Source organism: Stegodyphus dumicola, chromosome 2 (assembly GCF_044657685.1).
Source record: "Stegodyphus dumicola isolate Sdum_Otavi_A_Nest chromosome 2, ASM4465768v1".
In the NCBI taxonomy this organism is placed as follows: Eukaryota; Metazoa; Arthropoda; class Arachnida; order Araneae; family Eresidae; genus Stegodyphus; species Stegodyphus dumicola.
The window spans coordinates 106,877,718-106,898,874 of record NC_140769.1 but is presented as its reverse complement, the minus strand read 5'-3'; the positions used below and the strand labels follow the sequence as shown (position 1 = coordinate 106,898,874).

Below are 21,157 nucleotides of genomic sequence, written 5' to 3'. Positions count from 1 at the left end.
TTCTTGATAGTATGGGACTTGAATATATTTAGTCCCGTAATTTCAGAATTTTGTTAACAGGAAAAATGCTCTATTGCGTTATACAGGAGGAATTATAGTTCTAGCGGGCCAACATATCCATTGCTCTAGCAGGAATAAGGTGCTGTCTCTTCTCGGGAAACCACCTTTTATATCTCATTGTGTTGTTACATGCGCTGAACTCCCAAAGGCGAAAATTCCTTCACTTGTATAACAAAGGAGTCCATCTCCTGACCCCGATGAAAAGGCTTCTCTTATCTCTTTGTCTATTGGAGTTACCTTCGAGGCTGCAACCAGAATCATTAACAAAGGCCTCTAAATTATTGATCCTTTCTGTACATGAGTGCGGTTACCTAAAATTTGGAAACTGAGCGAAAAAGAATTCACCAGTTTCTCGGCATAACTTGCCAAATAGCCAGTACTATAGGAGCTTTATTTTTTGGCGAGCTCGCAAAAATAAAGTTGGCACACTGTATTGGATAAACTTTTCTAGTCAATAACTGCATTTTAGGCATCAAATATTCATCTATCATCAATAAACTTTTCTAGTCAACAGACCACATTTTTTTTTAAAGGCTGATTTGCTTCTTCTAAACTTAATAAACCACAGTTTCTCTGCTCAATGCTAAATAAATTGCTATGCTATTTTTAATATTTTTCCCCCATTTATGAAAGAATTTTTTTCGATAATTTTTCAAATTAATGACAATTTTTAATTTATCATCAAGAAACTATCACATTCTACAAAGAAAAGCATATTTTACCTTCCACACGAATTTGCAATAACAGGCATTACATGTAGTTACCTGCAACTACAGAAGCCATATAAGAAATGAAATGTGAAAAGTTGTTAAAAAAAAAAAGTCACATCAGCAACTGGTTTGCTGCTTCAAAAATTATAATCCTGACAGTAGTATACTGCAAAACTTTTTTTAAGTAGGACTTTACATTTTTGAAAATAATGTGTTTTTTAAGGGGGTTCTCTCTAATTATCTGCACCCCAGCCCACAAGTCATAAATTCATTCCCCACTTAAAAGAACACTTACAAACTCAATGGCAACTAATTTTTCACCAAGGTAATGTAAGCTGAAGGCAAGAGCTATTTTTAAAACAGCAGCACACTAAGAATTTTATAAAAGAACAATCAATCAATAAAATTAAAAAAGCAAGACTAGGTAATAAATTCAATCTTATTTTTTTTTCCCAAGAAACCTGTAATTTTTTATGCTGGTCCCTATGTACATAATGATGCGTTTTTGCTTTAAAAAAATATCAGAAAATCGCACAAATTCGACATCAAGCACAATTTCAGCACAGTGCACTGCCAAAGATAAATAAATAAAACAAACAGCTGACATAAACAAGATATGAATATCTTAAAACCAGCTTTCGACCTGCATTCTAACATCTTCCTAGCAATTTTTCACATCACATTTCCATAAAATTTAGTTACTTAAGAAGTATAACTTCATAGCATGTGAATTTTTGCTTTTCTGTTACTGGGCAAAACATCACATTTGTACAGAAATACAATGCTTTTTTTTTTTTTTTTTTTCCCCATCAGCTAGGCAAATTCCACAATCCCAATATGATACATTATGAGAAAAACAAATATATTCAAAGCAAAAGAAACATTAATCAGAAAAATGACGGTTGAATTTCAAAAGTGTAAATTTGTGCATTCTTAAAACAGATATGTGTTACGCACATACCTAGATGGTTATTTAAATACTTTTGGACGACATTGTGGTTTGTCACATAATTATTTAAACAACTTACGTTGCCTAGTTAATTTCTTTGACACAATTTTCTAGTTGATATGCAGATAATCAAGATGCACTTTTTTTAGATATTTTTGTTAAAATTCTGTTATTTGAAATTACTTTTGTTTTCTTCGGGTAATTCTTTTTCTTCAACCTTTTTTTTGCATTATTTTTTATCACTGATAAAACTGTGCTATATCAGTACATTCTGACATATATTATGAGGGTTTAATATGTACCATGATACAATCAGGGTTCATAGCCACATTTTAGTTAAAAGAATAAGCACCTATAAGCACTTTTCAAGCACATTTTAAGAAAAAAAATAAGCACCTGTCTAATTACATCATACACAACTGCATAACCTTAAAAATTAGACTTGTAATTTAAAATATGAGAAATGAAGTACTAATTAAGAGATAAGAAGCATTACCTCAAACATGGAAAATAATTACTTTTTTTTTTTTTTTTTTTTTTTTTTTAATTTTAAATAATAGTTCAATTTACAGAACTAGTTTACAATGAGAGGAAAAAAAACTATGAAGAACTAAACTATATTCCAAATTTAATGATGAAATTTCAGTTCAAAATAGAGAAAATAAATAATAATAAGGCATATTTATTGTATTCGCTTGGAACCTAATAATACATACAATTTATTTTTCCACTAATATTGATATTTAAATAATTTAAATCTAAATTCTGAACATTTTCTACATTTTCATTGTATATCAGTTTTCTCTTAACAGATATTGTAAGCAAAGTAATTTAAGTAAAAAAGAGGAGCATTTCTGAAATCAGCAGACAGAAATTTGCTTCATGTAGTCATCTTTAACAGTAAAAGCTTAACTAACCCGCATACGTGGAAATTGGCGAATATTCGGACAGTCAAGCGTAACTTGAAGGAGTCGATGGGAGGGTAGACTGTAGCCGCTCTTTAGATTTTTCCGCTAAATAAATGCTTTTGACATTTCAATATGTGCATCATATAAAAATAAACCAACGGAACTAAAAAATATTCTGCTTAGCAAGCACAGTAAAACTCTTTTAAGTGTTCATAAACAAATCTCGAACTGAACATCAAAATTAATTATCTCTGCAAAATATCGCAAAGGTTACTGCGCAATATGTGCATGGTAATTCTTCCCTACGTGATATTAAGCAATCGGAATCAACAACTGCTGGTATTGGGAGAATAAAAAACTAAATAACTGGTGTTTTTCATTCTAATTTTCAACAGACGGCGTTAAATTTCTGGAATAGAATCATTCTTCGCTTGGATTGGTAGACCGCAGAACTTTTAACTATTCAATCCTATTTTTTAACTATTCAATCCAGATTGGAAAGTGTGGGGGGAAGGGTCCGTTGCTTGTTTTGCAGCGAACTGTAAGTTTCAATATTCAAGATTTTGCGGAGAAAGGGGAGAACCTCCCAACCTTCGTACTGTATAATGTATTTGCCAAAAAAATGAAATTATTTTGACTATTTGATTACTTTCCCTTTATTTAAGCCATTCCGAATATTATTCCTTAGAAAGCTAATCTGTGTTAAAACACAACCATTTTTGGAAGTTTACTATACTTCAGTAGTTACTGCAACTATGTTATTATAAATATTCATACATATGCTCATAATATAAGCATAACGATCATAATAAACATGAATATGAACTGACCAAGCAAAACGAGAATGCAAATTATTAAGATCTTGATAGAAATTCAAACGCATGTAGTATTTGGGTGGGAGGAAAAAAATGCCAAATGTAGCGGAATTTTCTACTGCTTTCGCAATTCTTTGACCAATAGAACGACGGGCACCTGTCTGTACTCTTTGTACACACCAAAGGTTATGTTAATGCAGAGAAAGGGGAAAAGCTATTTCCGGAAGTATGACTCGCCATCTGACATTCCATATTAGGAAGAAAAGTTGTTTATTTAGTTTCGGCTTTGGTACGGGAGTAAAAAGCCCGTTCCTTAGAAAAAAAAACTGAAATGTTTCAGATTTACATCCAAAGGGGCGTTTTTTAACATTTTGTGTGTTACCTTTCTTTATTAAATATCATGTTCCTCGCACTTAAACCATAAGATCCAGTGCAACAGCAATATCGCAAAATAGTTTTAAAACGAGCATATCTTTAGAATTTCCGATACAGAGACTCACGCGCTGGAGATAAAAATGTTTTTTCTGCACAACGTTGCCATTGCTCGCTTTTAAATCCTTGAGTTTGTTAATCAAAAATTCGTCAAAGTTTTAAAAAATAGGAAATCGATCATAAAACAAATTTCAAATTTGGTCTTCCACATGCTCATATTCGTTGGAGGATTACGTTATTCAAAATTCGATGACTCTATGTACTGTTATTTTATGACAATGTGAGAAATATACATACATTTATGCAGATTTTCATTATTTAATTTCTTCAAATATAATGCAGGACTCTAACATTTTATGGCAACAGTTTGAAAAGTGAACCGACATTTATCCGTCCGACGCAAAATGCCAAAACGAAACTAATAGTCCTTCGGGATTCAAATCCCTTTGGACTAAAAAAAAACTAAAAGCAAAAAATAAGCACTAAAAACAAAAAAATAAGGGCTTTAAAGAAAAAGTTATAAGGACCGCTACAAACCCTGTACAATATTGTGCACCTTCACAGAGCCACCACAATATCATTGACATTTGACAGTCTTCACTCTGATGTTGATGCCAACCCAATTGTATTTTCACATCAACCTGGCACACGAAGACATATTCATCTGGGTTTGTCTGGGAAGTAGTAGGACTGATGTTTTCCCACCAAAATGTGGTGAAGGAGGGGTATGTTATTGTGTTTGGATTGTGAAGAATCTTAGCTACCAGTGCACCATTCGCCAGTCATCTGCAAACCATCAAGGAGAATAAATCTAGTTTAAGGTAAACCTCTTTTAAGGTGTGTTGATGCAGAAGGGGCATATTTGAAAACTATTAAGTCGATGTGTCAAAACTGTACATAAATTTAAAAAAAAAAAAAAAAATCAGTCCTACTACTTTCCAGGCAAAGCCTATAGATCCACATTCAATAGTGCTGATACATATTAGAGGAAACATACTGCCTAACAACATGCAATCACCAGTGGTATACCAGAACAATGATGGTTTTAGTACCTTACAGTGTGCCGTCCATTCACCAGTATTCTTGGAGCACTGTTTCCATACAAGCTGTATCAATGCAGCCCTTCAGTCAAAACAGTGCAGAATGTCTATATTAATCTCCATCATTACTACATACAGGTAGCTGTTGTTCACTTATAAGGTAGTAATGTGTTTAATCAATGATTTCATTCAAGTGGTTATTTATAAAAGTTTCAAAATCTCTGCAAGTTAAGAGGCTGAAACCTCCACTCATTTCATCAATAATATAGTTATAATCAAAGATATTAAATTTGCTATATGTATATATTTCATTGATTGTAACATATATTTTAAATGCCATAATGTTTACCAGTTTAGAAACCTGTGTTTCACACATATATATTATATACAATTTTATATGGGAAATGCTAACATAATTCTAACTTTTATTTTACATAATTTTCAGACATTCAATTATTTACAGTTACGGAAGCTGCTTCATTAGAAATAAAAAGGAATAAAAAAGTAATACTACTACATTAAGACACAATAAATGTAGTCATTGTGTCTACTGTAATGTAAACACACAACTACTACATCTTAAATGAAAAACGCTTCTAAATGTTAAGTACTATTACTTCAATTCTGGGGCACTTTCTGATTATCTGCACCCCCACTGAAGAGATGTGAATTCGCTGACTACTTGGTGACTACTTTTTTGCAAAGCTTATGTACGAAAGGCAATAGTTATTTTCAAAATAGTGGCGCACTGAGCACAAAAGCAATAATCAATAAAATTTTAAAAGCATGAAACAATACTAATAGAACACTACTACTTTTAACAAATTAGCTCTAAAAATTTCAGCTCCTCAACGTGATTAAAACTTACTTAAAGAATACGGTCTAAATATATTACTATATCTCTTTTTATTAAACTTAGTGGATTCCTTCTCTCACAATTCGAAATTTTGGTTCAATCCAAATAAAATTCACAGCTATTTTCTGATTTGTTTTTAAAATTTGTATTTTTTAGTAATTTTTACAAATTTACAACTATTTTCTGATTTGTTTTTAAAATTTGTATTCTTTAGTAATTTTTACAAATTTTTCAAAAAACATATTTGAATTATAAGTCATAAAATTTTTGCCATCATCTTAAAGAAGATTTATTTCTAGGCGTACCTGCAAAAAATTAGAACTATTTATTCAAAATTTCTGAAAATATATGTAAATTTATATATTGGCACATTTTGAAATTTGGCATATTCGTTATAAGCGATAATAATGCCAAATATGGTTTATACCTTTTGTTAAAATAATTTGAAAGAATAAGCGATGCACCTTTTATTCTGTTTGTGCACAGTGAAATGGAAAGGAAAATTTACCATAAATTAAGAATTTTGCCAAGTGAATCATTCTTGGTGCAAACTGAAAAAGAGTTTTAAATTGCATCAAAACAAATTTTAAAAATTTCTCAGTGTCTCATCACATTTTACTTACTTTAATATCCAGGCATAATTTAAGGTCTAGAACCAAAGCATGAAAAAAATTGTTATGTCATATCAGAAAAGTCCAATTTTGTGTTCAAATACCTATGTTAGAACAATATAATTTATAAATCTAATACATAAGTCACACTTTTGAGATATGAAAAACACAAGTTAAATCTTGTCAATTGGCCTATTAGAATGGGAGAGATAGAGCTGCCCCCTTTTTTTTAATGCAAGATGTATATAGCAATTTGATTTCATTTTAAAAAAAAATTCAGAATACTGAAAAAATTTGACATTGTACAACTTCAATATTGTGCACCACCTAAAAGATATGTGCTATGCACATACCTATGTTGCCACATAAATACTTTTTGGCAACACTGTTGGCTGCCGCATAACTATTTTGGCAACATACTGCTTTGCCTCATGAATACTTTTTGTGATTTTTTTCCATGGGGATGCAGATAATCAGAAAGGACCAAATCTAAAACAGTGCATTTTAATATTTATTTCTTATACAGTCAAAAGTTGTTAATTCGGACACCCATAATCTGGAATGATCTATAATCCGAACCTCAAAGCTACAAACTTTCTGCGCATAGGTCGCAGCGTAAGACTTTTACTGCTGTGAATATGCATGTGCGTAATATGTTTACGCTTGCGCATTTAATGTATAACGGACGGTATAGGCTAAGCTAAAATTATCTAATTCAGTTAATGTTGCAGATTGTGTTCCTGAATCTTCGAATTGGATCCAGCTTATTATTTTTTGCAGACTGTTAGAGTAATTTTATAAAAGTAAGCTTGAACTTTTGATTGTGTTAAATAGAATTTCCGATATATATTTACTAATATGTAAAGGACTTACGTATTAATGCAACCAGGCCAAAATTCGCATAAATCGCCAAATTTGGCGACCCTACTTACGGCAACCTTACGTGTTATAAGTAGTTTTGTAAAAAGAAAAAATAACACTGGGCATGTACTACCACAGCAATGGGTTTTCGGCGGAATTTGCCGAGAAAAGAAAGAGACTTTTTGGTTACTGTACCTAACAGAAGCACCGTTACCCTCATGGAAAAAATTTGCGAAAATATCAAGGAAGGAAGCATCATTTATTCGGATTGCTGGTAAGGATACAATACAAGCGAGTTCGAAAATGCTGGATTTCTGCATGGAACTGTTAATCACAAATATAACTTTGTGGATCCCAACACGGGCGTTCACACACAACATGTAGAGCGCATGTGGGGCTCAGCCAAATGGCGCAACAAAAAACAGAGAGGAACAGCCCGTCATCATCTTGACTCATACCTATCGAATTTATATGACGCCAAGCTCAAGCTGTTAATGGTGAAGACAGTTTTCAATCAGTGCTGAAAGCAATAGCCAAAAGATTTCTGCCGAAAAAATAATTCTGCAACTTATTCAAATTCGAAACCGGAAGGGTTTAATTCCTATTTTATATTTTAAAACAAAATAATATAAAAAACTGTATTAAAAATTATCTGTAATTAATAAATGTATATTTTCTTTCTATTCATACTTTTTTACTCAAACTTACAAATCGCGCCAACCTGGTTGCGATAATACGTAAGTACCGGATCTACAAAGCGAAAGTATGTTTAGAAGTCCATTAAACAAAAAGTGGAATTGCTGCAAAAAATGGATAAAGGCATATACTTCGTTTCTCAAACCATTCCGAAATCTGTTTACCAATTTCACGCTGCTCTGAGGACCGGGGGGGGGGGCGCCGAAACGCGCAATAAATTGGAAGTTAATCTGTCAGCACTATCCTTATCTTCAGGGCAGATGTTTTTATTTTATTTCCCTTATAATTCCTTACTAAATGTAATATTTCATCTCGATGTACTCCGCCTTTGATATGATTTAAATCAAATTCTTCGTCATTATAATTCGCTTCCGATAAAGAAGAAAGTGATACAGAAGTTATTGAAAACGATAAAATTTCAATTGACAAATTAGTCGGTATTCTCAACACAGCAATTACAGAACTTTAACAGCGGAACTTTGTAACTGAAGAAGAAATTATGTCTGTTTATAGAATTAAAGAGAAAGTATTATCACATAAAACGAAGCAACTTAAACAACTTGCATTGAAAGAAATGTTTAAAAGTAAACAAATAAATATTAAGCTTTTTTTTTTTTTTTTTTTTTTTTTTTTTTTTTTTTTGTAAATTTTAATACTCTTTAGATCATAATTGTTCTTTATTTCATAAATTACGGTTTCATATTTTTAATTTTATAATTTCTGCATGCCATGTTACCAGATTTAAACTGATGATCTATAATCCGGAAAAATCGATAATCCGGAATTGCCGAAGTCCCGACGAGTCCGGATTAACGACTTTTGACTGTATTTCAAGGAAATCCCCTTATCAAACAGTTACAGATTATTCATTTCAAGGAAAACCCCATATCAAAAAGTTACACGTTATTCATTCTTGAGAAGACAAAAAAAAAATTATTCGTACCTTTTGCATAACATCCTGAAGAACACTTGGCATATCAAAACAATAGTAAGAGCCAAATGTTAGTAAGCAGTTGAAGAAGAGAACAAGAAACCTATAAGTAGCTGTGATAATTAAAGTAAAAAAAAAAAAAAAAAATTACAAATTACAAATAATATATTTTCATTTCAAAAAGTTACCTAATACTACTTATATGTTACAAAGTTTCAAATAAGACTGACAATGTTTACCAATGAGCAGTTGCCCTGCACAAACTCAATAAAAATTCTGAAATTACATATTAAAACAGAAATTTTAAAATTAAAAACAATTACATTGATTTAAATTTTATTAAAAAAGCTAGGCCAGCACTGGGTTGCTCTTCATTAAGAAGCAAAAATATTTTGCACAGAAGAACAAAAACATGTCAGGAGAAAAAATTATTGATTGCAGTGCTATCTCTCAAGAAAAACATCAAAATAACGAGATAAAACTTTTACAAGCCTTGTGAGAAACTGGATTCATATTAATGAGGTTGGTATAGGATTACCACTCTTTTTATTCACAAATTCGGACATCTGTGTTATGTTTGACAAATCAGGACACCAGTCTTATTATGTGAGCAAGTACATTAGTGAAAAAATAATTTTTGATACCTGAAATGAATTTAAAAAAAAAAACATTTTTTATTATAACATTTCAATATTTTTTGCATTAATAAAGGTAATGAAATAATTCACCTAATTAAACTGTATAGAATACTGAGCAATATTCCATACATATCCTCAACATATCTAGCAAGTGATTTGAAATACTCTAGGAATATCTCAGGGTACATTTTATGATTTTTGAAGAGTAATCCTAGATTATTCCTCAAAAATATTCCAATAATATTCAAATCCATATTCTTCTAATCTACAGGAAAGAATGCCTGAAACAAGTTGGTATAATTTCAGAACAGGGCACCCCATGAGCTAGAATTTCAAAATGTCAATAAAATGGACTGGCTAGGTTTTATTTATATCGAGAGGTTTTAGTGGTGCAATTATGGCAACTTTTCAGGTAGATTAGAAATTTTTTCTTGCTTCAAATTCTCAGAATGTTTATTTGTTTAAAAACTTAGTTCTTTAAAAATTGAGTTTTATGCTTAAAATCTCAGTATAAATTGAAGGTTTAGAGTAAAAATTGAAATTTTTCTTCAGTTAAAGCATTTTTATATTTGTAAAGCAAGTATATATCTGTGCAAAATAAAAACTCATCTGCTTCTTTTGCACTGGATGAAACATGTAAAGGACTATTTTTGAGTTATCTTAAATTCTGCAGCCATCTGATAAATTGCCTTAGTGCAGAAATTAAAATCCTTTAAAATTTTGCTTCTTAACAGTAATATATACTTTCATTTCATAGCAACATTCAGTTTCACTAGCATTTCGAAATTCAACAAGAGTGATTAACTAAGTTTGCAATTCTTTTCAGTCATTTGTAAAATACAGTTATGAAAAATGCTCTCGAAAGGAATGGGGATGATGGATTAATTTCTTCAGAATGGTTCAATTTTTCAAAGAGTAGTTTATAAGAATAAGAGAAAATTGTTGGAGCATAAAGCCTTAAATGTCAGTTTTGAATATGACTTCTACTTCATCAAATTTATGAGATACAGGAAATATGGAAACAATACTAAGAACATTTATCCTTTATTTTCAAAGTACATTAAAATTACTTAGAAACCATGGATGGCAGATTAGGAAACAACCTAAATGTAATACAATTTTTTTTTTTCTTTCTTTTTTAAATCTTTGATTATTTCTTCCTATATTTGTGAAATTTAACCAAATGTTCTTCTATATTACAAAACATACATGATATATTCTTAAAATGCATACCAAGCCTTGAAAAAGAATGGGTTGTGACGGTTTCTTGTAGAAAAGGCCAAAGAAAATCATTAGCTATTGGACAAGGTAACAGATTTGATTTCTACATAATCTAAATTTCTGAAACATTCCTAGAACATGTAAAGAATAGCCCTCAGATATTTTTGGCACATGAAAACAGGCAGACACTGGGATATTCCATATATATTGTATCGTAACACTATATCATGTAATACCATGTAATACCCACACTTATGTAATCATGTAATACCCACACTTATGTAATCATGTAATACCCACACTTATGTAATGTCTGTATCCCAACTTTACAGATAAAATTTATGTAAAAAAAAAAGTGACCCGCACAAAGTCCGCACTCCAAAAACTAAAGAATTTCTTACCTTAAAATATATTTTTTTTAACATTGCCTTTTCCCATTTAGTCAGTAAACATCTTTAAAGAAAGAATATGCATTTGTTTTATCTTTGGTTGGTGCCAGGATGGAAAGCAAAGACTTTCCGTGTATACTGGTGCAGCTGTTACTCAGTAATAACATTAGCATCAACAATCCACTCAGCAGAAGGGATAATAAATGAAAGCAGTCCAAACAGGTTTTCACCACATTAAAGCTTTCAGGTAATACTGTTTTGTAATGAAATTACTTTCCTCTCCTTCACCCTTGGAGCATTTGGACATTTCAAGCTTTCTCTTTTCATTCATAGTATCATTTGGAATTTGTGGTAGTTAGCAGGCAGTATGCTTGAAATGGGAGAATACAGCAGCTATACAGTGGTTTTAAACTGAAAGTCATATAATTTATGCAGGAAAATTGAAAAAGAGCAGCACAAAGAGTATGAAAAGTTTGTGTGCAATTGGCGGCAACGAACAAAACAAGACCTGCGTTTTGTGGTTTGAAATGCAAGTTTCTGAACTTCAGAAAAAAAGTAGTTGCATATGTTCATGATATGTGTGTTCAAAGGTATGCAGTAACACGGGAAATGTGTCAAATAAGAGCACTTGCTGCAGCATGAGAAAAAGACATTCCTACATCACAATTCAAGGTGAGTGAAAGCTGGTTGCGGCAAATGATGAAACAAAATGGATTTTTCTACACTGCGTCAGAACAGATTTTTTAAAAAAATAACGCGTGTGAGATATTAAAAGAAGCAACATTTATTTATTTTGCGTAAAAGTAAATATTAAAATTGCAAGTGTTGGTTAATTTGTGCCTCTATACTGTGCTCCTGTGCGAACTAATATGTGCCGAGTCTTGATAATGTAAGCGGAATAATTTATATTATAGTATATGTGGATGGAAGAAAGTGACTTTGTAAATTTTAGGTAGTTATTAGAAAACTTTAAATTTGATACTTTTATTACTTATGCCATTTTCTTCCAATTAGAACTTAACCTGGCTGTTTGAAAGAAAACTTACACCCAAAATTACTCACGAGAAAAAGGGCGACATTTGAACGATCCGTGTAATGACCACACCTGCATTTTAGTGACATAATCTTAGTTAAAAAAGAAAAAAAAAAAAAGTGCGCTTTCATATACAGTAATACACAATTTGAAGATGGAATTTTCCTGGAATATATATTCCTGTGCTGTATGGGCATTATCACAACTAGACTTAAAATCAATGCATACATATGCAAGAATTGCCATTAATAAATATAAAAGAAAATATCACATGTGTGTCCACCACAATATTTAACTTACAACTATAGGAAAATAAAAAACAAAGTCCATCCAAGTACCTGAATTATCTACAAAATAGTTGCACAGATTGTAATAAAATCAACATAAAATTATCCCGAGTGGAACATACTGAAAAGTACCAGATGGAGCCAGACACAATATCAAAATTCAGGCAAAAAAAGGATAGGCATATACATGCTGAGTGCAGCTTTTAAAAACTTGAAAATAATTCATCCAGCTAAGAATCAGAAGCAAAGGATCTATCTAGTCAAACCACTCAAAACTATTGAAAGGCTGAAAATGAAAACTGATTTCCTAGACAGCAAGCATTTAAAGGTGATACAATACATAATATAGTCAAAAGTCTTAAATCCAGACGTCCATAATCCGGACCTCAAAGCTACAAACTTTCTGCAATGCGTTTACGCATGCACATAATACGTTTACGCATGTGCGTTTAATGTATAACAAATGGTATAAGCTAAGCTAAAATTATCTAATTATCTAATTCAGTTAATGTTGCAGATTGCGTTGTTCCTTAATCTTCTAATTGGATCTGGCTTATTATTTTTTGCAGACTGTTAGAGCAATTTTATAAAAGTAAGCTTGAACTTTCGATTATGTCAAAAAGAATTTCCGATTCTGGAGCTGCCAAAGGATCTACAAAGCGAATGCATGTTTCGATGTCCATCAAACAAAAAGTGGAATTGCTGCAAAAAATGGATAAAGGCATATCCTTTGTTTCTCTAACCATTCTGAAATCTGTTTATCAATTTCACGCTGCTCTGCGGGAGGGGGTGGGGGGACATTGCGGCGCACAATGAACTGGAAGTTGATCTGTCAGCACTATCCTTATCTTCAAGGGCAGATGTTTTTATTTTATTTGGATTTTAATTCCTTACTAAATGTAGTACTTCATCTCGATGTACTCCGTCTTTGATATGATTTAAATCAAATTCCTCGTCATTATAAATATCATGAATACACATAAAATAGTTTTCTGGTGCGTAATGAATGCTTTACGCATGCGCGCATTGAAAGAAATGTTTAATAAAGTAAGCAAATAAATATTAAGCTTTTTTTTGTAAATTTTGATACCGTTTAGATCATAATTGTTCTTTATTTCATAAACTACGGTTTCATATTTTAAATTTTATAATTTCTGCATGCCATCTTATCAGATTTAACCTGATGATCTATAATCCAGAAAAACCGATAATCCAGAATCGCTGAAGTGCTGATGAGTCCGGATTAAAGACTTTTGACTGTATTGTTGATGAAACAATATGCGATTGTAACATGGCGTATGTCTCTCAGTAAAACAAATCTTAGTTAATTGGCAGGAAAAATAATTTCATGGCAGTCTTGTTTTCCTTGGCTATCGTATTCTCCATCCCTACCGCACTATATTAAAAAACGGGGGAAAAAAAATATGCGAGATCTAGATAGCAGATAATTTTAATTACTGGACATAATAGACATCCAAATTTTGGTTGGGTTATTTGAATATAGCAAAGCAACAAGGATTACATGCATAACAGGAAGGAATGCCTTCATGGTTGGCTTTCTGAGAGAAACTGGTACATATTCACATTACAAAGGGGAAAACCAACCATGCAGCCAGCCAATTTCCAAGGCACGGACCCAAATCAGTTAAATTACTAGTATTTAGTGCTCTTAATCACTCAGCCATTGAAAGGAGACACTTAATTTTGTATTTTGTACTGCAGAATAAGGACACAATAATAATAAAAAAAAAATTAAAAACATAGATTAGTAAATATTAAAAAAGAAAGTTTAAATGAGTAGATGAAGACATTAAAATTTAAAGGTACATAAGATGATGACACCCATATATTTCAGTATATACGACAATAGCGTATAAGCCAAGACGGTACTATTCCGTTTTTGAGGACCGTAAAAATCGCCAAACTATTATTGATGCCAGTGCTGTCATAAATAATTACGGCAACCCTAACGCAAGAAAGGAAGTACAATAGTAAATAACTATCTAAAGATTATTATTTTAATTTATATGAAAGGTTAATTTCATATAATACTTTTTTATTAGAGTACAAAGTCTTTAATCTGGACTCGTCGATTCTGGATTATATATAGATCATCAATTTAAATCTGGTAAGATGGCATGAAGAAATTATAAAATTAAAAATATGAAACCATAATTTATGACATAAAGAGCAATTATGATCTAAAGGGTATCAAAATTTACAAAGAAAAAAAAGCTTCATATTTATTTGTTTACTTTATTAAACATTTCTTTCAATGTATGTTGTTTAGTTGCTTCATTTTATGTACTAATATTTTCTCTTTAATTCTAAAAGCAGACATCATTTTCTGTTCAGTTACAAAGTTCTGCTGTTCAAGTCCTGTAATTGCTGTGCCGAGAATACAGATTAACTTGTCAATCAAAATTTTTTATCTTAAAAAAATCTTTCTTACCATATTTTTCACTCTCTGTCACTTTCTTCATGCCTTTATTCATTTTTTGCAGCAATTCCACTTTTTGTTTGATGGACATCAAAACATGCTTTTACTTTGTAGATTCTTTGGCAGCTCCAGAATCGGAAACTCTTTTCGACATAATTGAAAGTTCAAGCTTACTTTTTATAAAATTGCTCTAACAGTCTGCAAAAAATAATAAGCTGGATCCAATTAGAAGATTAAGAAACAACACAATCTGCAGCATTAACTGATATTGATAATTAGATAATTTTAACGTAGCTTATATCGTCCGTTCTACATTAAATACACATGCGTAAACGTATTATGCGCATGCGTAAACGCATTGCAGAAAGTTTGTAGCTTTGAGGTCCAGATTATAGATCATTCCGGATTATGCACGTGTGGATTAAAGACTTTGTACTGTATTATAATTTATATAGAAAAGGCTAAGCATAAGAGTAAATAACTATTTTAGATCATTATTATAATTTATTTAAAAAAAGGCTAAACATAACTGAATAGATTCCTGCATTGCTATTTCGCTACCGAGTTATCGCTAAAGCAATTTCATCTCGTTGGTTGTTCAAACATAATTTTCTATAATGAAGGATGTCTTTTCTTTGAAAAAATTCTCTTCCAGACTTTTCATCATGAGCAATTCCCAAATTGTTTTAAACTAGTATTTCAATGGCGTCGTAAGAAATATAGAACTATATAAACTTACGCAATTTGAAAGCACGTAAGCTAGATTTGGCGCGCTGTTAAATGGGTGCTTTTGGTAGATTTGGCGCTTTTGCGCATACATTTTCGCTGCTGGTCCTCAAAACGGAATAGTACCACCAAGACATATGATTTTTTATGTAGTAATTCAGCCAAAACTGCAAATCCATCTTTAAGCTGACTATAAAATCACCTTGTTAATACAATACTGCACATTCTTCAAAGTATTTAAATAACTGATTGTCTAACAAGCTATAAAGTTAAATGCGAAGCCCTTATCCACCGTAAAAATAGGAAACTCGTGTTAAAAAAAATTTGATATTAAAAAATTTTATTAATGTATATTAGGATTTAATAAAACAATCACAATAGTTTTTCAGTTGGTTAACCTATAATAACATTTCTGTAATCAAATTATTTAAAATCATTTTGAACAACATGAAACCTCAGTTTACGAATTTAATTCATTCTTGAAAGCCATTTGTCAACTGAAATGTTTGTGAATCAAAACAATTTTACTCATATGATTTAATGTAAAATGGATTAATTTGTTCCTGGACCACAGATGATCGTTTATTTAAATTTTGCAGAACTTTGTGCACAAGTTTATGACAAAATCAATGGAAATCATTAAATATAAAAAAAGAATGATAAATACAGTATCAAACAGATAAAGGAGATAAAAACCTAATTTAATTTTGGCTGATCTTTGGAATATGGTAACAGGTAGTTTGGTGACATTTTGGAAGCGATAAAGGTTTACTACTTAGGACTTTGGTAATAATGTGAGAAGTACTCAGTTCCGATTATGCATTATTTTGTGTGAGGGAAATGAGAGATCATGAGATATGTCATGTGACATTAATGGACGAATTAGAGTTCTTTAATCGCAAAAGGGGGTAAATTTGGAAAAATTATTTTGTATTAAGCTTCATTGTGTGTTGTGTGAAATAGTGTTGATTAATTTTCGGATTGCATGGCGCTATGTAAAGTGAATTTTAAATTTTTAATGCGTTTATCTGATAATAATAATAAGTTGAGAGTGTGTGAAAGGAAGGATATTACAGATAAGTTTGAATGGCAGTGCAAGAAATCTGGTGAAAATGGACATTTTATGAAACGGAGTGTAAGGAAGGGTACGTGGTTTGCTGAAAGTAGTTTGAGTATGGGTGAAATTTTATTAATTTCTTATTACTTGGTGAATAGACTGCCAGTTGACTACTGGATTTCGGATTTAGAAATTAGCAGTAGTACTGCAGCCAATTGGAACTCTTTCTGTAGGGAAGTGTGCGTGCCACGTAATGAAGATTCTGAAGAAGATTAGGTAAGTTAGTATTTTTAATCATTTGAGGATATTATTTTTATGCATTGTTCTAAATGTAAGGAGTAAATAAACTAATATGGTATTATTAGAAAATTGTTATTAGCAATGATTTAGTTTAAAGTAATTAGGATAGTAATCTAATTTTTATTAATTTAATGTATGTGCTTATTTATATTTTAAGTAGTGTTTTTTTAATTTCATTATATTTTAATTTAATGATTGTGATTTTGTGAGTTATATGTTTGTAGTATTTTGGAATACGTTTGAGTAGTATACATTGAGTATTTTCATGCATTTTCGCGAAATTTTTCTAATTTATGAGAAAAAGGAGTGTACATGGATATAGTGAAGAGTGTGCGCAATGCCATTTTTGTGCAATTCTGGAATGTTTTTTTAAGTAAAAATAAGTCGCGTGTACATGGTTTAGTTATATTTTAATTAAATGATAGTTATTTTGGGAATTTTATGTTTGTAGGAATTTGGGATACGTTTCAGTTGAAGTAAACGTGTATGGAAATAATTTAAATATTTGACATAAGTATTTGTAACTATTTTTAATGTTTGCGTATAAATTCGTTGGTGACATTTATGATATAACAGATAATTTAGAGGTAAAAGCTTGTGGATATTTTATTTATTTTATACGTGGAAATGTTCATCCTTGGAAAGGGTATATACTTTTTCGCGATCAGGTAATTTCATATGTGCTTTTTACCGAGTTTAAAGATTAAGAAAATTTTCCTGCATTTTCGTGCAAATTTTTGTAATTTATGAGAAAATAGCAGTGTAGATGGATAAAGTTAAGAGTGTGTGCAATGCCATTTTTGTGCAATTCTGGGATGTTTTTTTAAGTAAAAATAAGTCGACGTGTATAATGTAGTCGACCATTATGGTAAAAAATAAAAATTTAATAATAGCACACAATCATGTACTCTTCATTACCACATTAAGTTTGGGGTAAAAGTTTACAATTGGGTGCCCCTTGTTTATTGGCGATTCTTTTTTGACGCCAAGATCGGCGCCAGGAAGGCACAATTTCAAGATGGCCGCTACACAAAACCAAAATAAGAAGTCAAAAAATTGCACAAGATCTGTGTTCATGTACACATCGATCTGTTTTTACTTAAAAAAACATCCTAGAATTGCACAAACTAGGCATTGCGCACTGCCTTAAATATGTCCATGTACACATCAATCTATTTTCATTTAAATAAAATCGGGAAGCTAAAACAAAGTTAAAACTATCGTGGTAACCAGAAGTGAGGTTTTATCGGCAAAATTTTAAAAAATTGTCGCCAATCGAAGGGGCACCCAATTCTACACTAGAGCAAAGTTTGGATATATATATAAATATAATACAAGCTCAAAAATAACTGCATAGCCAACCATCTATTTAAAAATATTAAATATTATTGCTATTGTATTAAATGTTATTATACGATGGTCAAAATTTTATCAAACACACCACACATTACTGATACTCACGCTTTTCCATATCCTCAAGGCACATTTTTTATATTTAATTCTGAATTAAAAATGGTTTATGTGTATGTGCTATTCTGAAAAACGCGCAAGGAGTTTGCGATTGTGCACTTTTCCCAATTTTGCAGTTAATATTTGTCATGATTAAGCAGTTTTGTTACATAAAATTTCTAGCATAAGTGTATCAGCTAGTAGATTGTTGGAAAAAGTGTTGAGTAAATAAAAAGAAAAGAAACATGTCTACTTCGTGAAGACAAAATGGCGGCGGAAAAAAAAATAGAGGGTTGCTGTAGCAGAGTTGGTCGCCAAATTTTCGCCAAGTTACCATAATCCAAAGATCAACCTTAATTTTATTCTACCTGTACAAAATATAATGTTTCAACCCTATGTTTCAAAATGTTCCTAAATTGAGACATTGCCCTGTCATTGAAAACATTTATGCTTTAGCTTGTTGCTACTTTATTAGGGTGATATCCTTATGTGAAAATTTTGTATTTTACCCCATTACTTATTTCATGGATCAGAGAATGAACTCTTATTCCTTCTTACTCTTCTTAAGCTATTTCTTTTACAGTTGCTTAGCTTGCTTTTGAATGCTGCTAGGATTTTTTTTTTTTTTTTTTTAGCTCATTTGTATAGTCCTCTGGTTACTTCTCCATGTCTTGATTCTCAACTTTCTAGTCCATGGTTTAGCCTAGAGACAAAATATCACAGATGACAAAAAAGTCACAAGTGCTCAAAGTTTCTGCCTACGATTCAGTCTGATAATAATTTCCTCCAGGCCGAATTCGTGGTCCTGTATTGACTTGCTGCCAAACTATGTTAATGAGAATTGAGCAACGACAAATATAAAAATTATATTTCTAGAAGTCCACAAGTATAAATTATATGACATAGATAAATACTTTAAAATATCTTTAAAAGTTATACGTTTCTGGACTGAGTGTTTGTAACTCAAGGCACCATTCATTATTTGAAGCATTTTCTGTTCAGATAATTTATTCATGATGTGAGGTGTTCATGCTCTGAGGTTCCACTGCATAAGCCAACTCCTAAACTTTATTAACAAAAATTCTGCTAACATTTATACTTGTAAATTAGGCAATAATTTTTCTTTTTCTAAAATTGGATTCTACAACAGTATTTCTCATAAGTGAATTTTCCAAGCCAAATAATGATTAAATTAAAATTATATATGCAGTAAATCACAATCTCTTTAATAAAATAACTGCATATTTATATTACTAAAAAGTTAAAACATTTTTATATATTTTTTTGAATAATTTGGGGACTCAAAAATTCAGATAAAGAAATTTTCCGTTAAAGCATCCAAATGTTGAGTATGACCAATTTAAGTTTGAAGTCTGAGGTATTCAATCATGCCATGAAAATTAATGAACAGTTGAGACAAGACTGACCATTATGGTAAAAAATAAAAATTTAATAATAGCACACAATCATGTACTCTTCATTACCACATTAAGTTTAGGGTAAAAGTTTACAATTGGGTGCCCCTTGTTTATTGGCGATTCTTTTTTGACGCCACGAAGGCACAATTTCAAGATGGCCGCTACATAAAACCAAAATAAGAAGTCAAAGAATTGCACAAGATCTGTGTTCATGTACACATCGATCTGTTTTTACTTAAAAAAACATCCTAGAATTGCACAAACTAGGCATTGCGCACTGCCTTAAATATGTCCATGTACACATCAATCTGTTTTCATTTAAATAAAATCGGGAAGCTAAAACTATCGTGGTAACCAGAAGTGAGGTTTTATCGGCAAAATTTTAAAAAATTGTCGCCAATCGAAGGGGCACCCAATTCTACACTAGAGCGAAGTTTGGATATATATATAAATATAATACAAACTCAAAAATAACTGCATAGCCAACCATCTATTTAAAAAATATTAAATATTATTGCTATTGTATTAAATGTTATTATACGATGGTCAAAATTTTATCAAACACACCACACACTACTGATACTCACGCTTTTCCACATCCTCAAGGCACATTTTTTATATTAAATTGTGAATTAAATGATGATACTTAAATTCTGATTGCACTTAAAGCAATGTTATTTTTTCCCATTATTTATTGCAATGGAAAATTTAAAAAAAATGAGACTGCTAGACAATAAAATTTGTAGTACAGTAATCACAGCGCAGAAAGCATTTTCACTCAAAATCATTTCAATGTAATCAGAAAGCTGCAAACGTTAAATAAGTACATATCTTGACGAAAAACATCCCTTACACACAGTAGTAATCAAACATGTGACTAAACTAATCAGGATCAGATGATAAAATAGCAGATTTGAAATCAAAACAGATACACAAAGTAAACGGATGTCTTGTTTTGCACCCGCTAAGTCTTTCTGCACAGATGGGCGAAAAATCAAGCATAGGTGCGAAGCAAGGTTCTTTATGCATCGCAGCGTATTTCCAAACCTAAGGCCTAATATTAGGAGAGGAGCCTTAGGCCTTAGGTTTGGAAATACGCTGCCTTATCCAAACCCTACCCCACTTTTCGAATTTTTGACGTCATGGACAAATCGACTAGTTTCGCCTAGATGGTAATTCTTGAGCATGCGCTGAAGGGCGAGAAGTAACATATACAGAACTTGTGGCTTGCACTTGTGAACTGTGTGAAGTATATTGTCTGAAAGTGCATTCGTTTATGTAATGGCATAATTTTACTGTTTCTGTAATAAGAAAACTTCATTCAGATAAA

The 21,157-nt window shown here is 31.4% G+C and overlaps 1 protein-coding gene across 2 annotated transcripts in view; it reads right to left on the bottom strand.

Moving 5' to 3' along the window:
* The window catches only part of LOC146998541 (lysosomal dipeptide transporter MFSD1-like), a 100,026-nt gene extending 79,104 nt beyond the window's left edge, over window positions 1-20,922 (bottom strand). Inside the window, exons 1-2 of one of the 2 annotated variants that reach the window (XM_085811008.1) lie at window positions 20,415-20,921; window positions 8,882-8,982 (exon numbers count right to left, since the gene is read on the bottom strand). In XM_085811008.1, coding sequence (XP_085667134.1) covers window positions 8,882-8,982; window positions 20,415-20,439 — 126 coding nt within the window. In that variant the 5' untranslated portion in view covers window positions 20,440-20,921. Of the gene's footprint in view, window positions 1-8,881; window positions 8,983-20,414 lie in introns of both variants that reach the window. The other variant, XM_085811009.1, reaches the window with a different exon arrangement.
* Window positions 20,923-21,157: the final 235 nt, after the last annotated feature.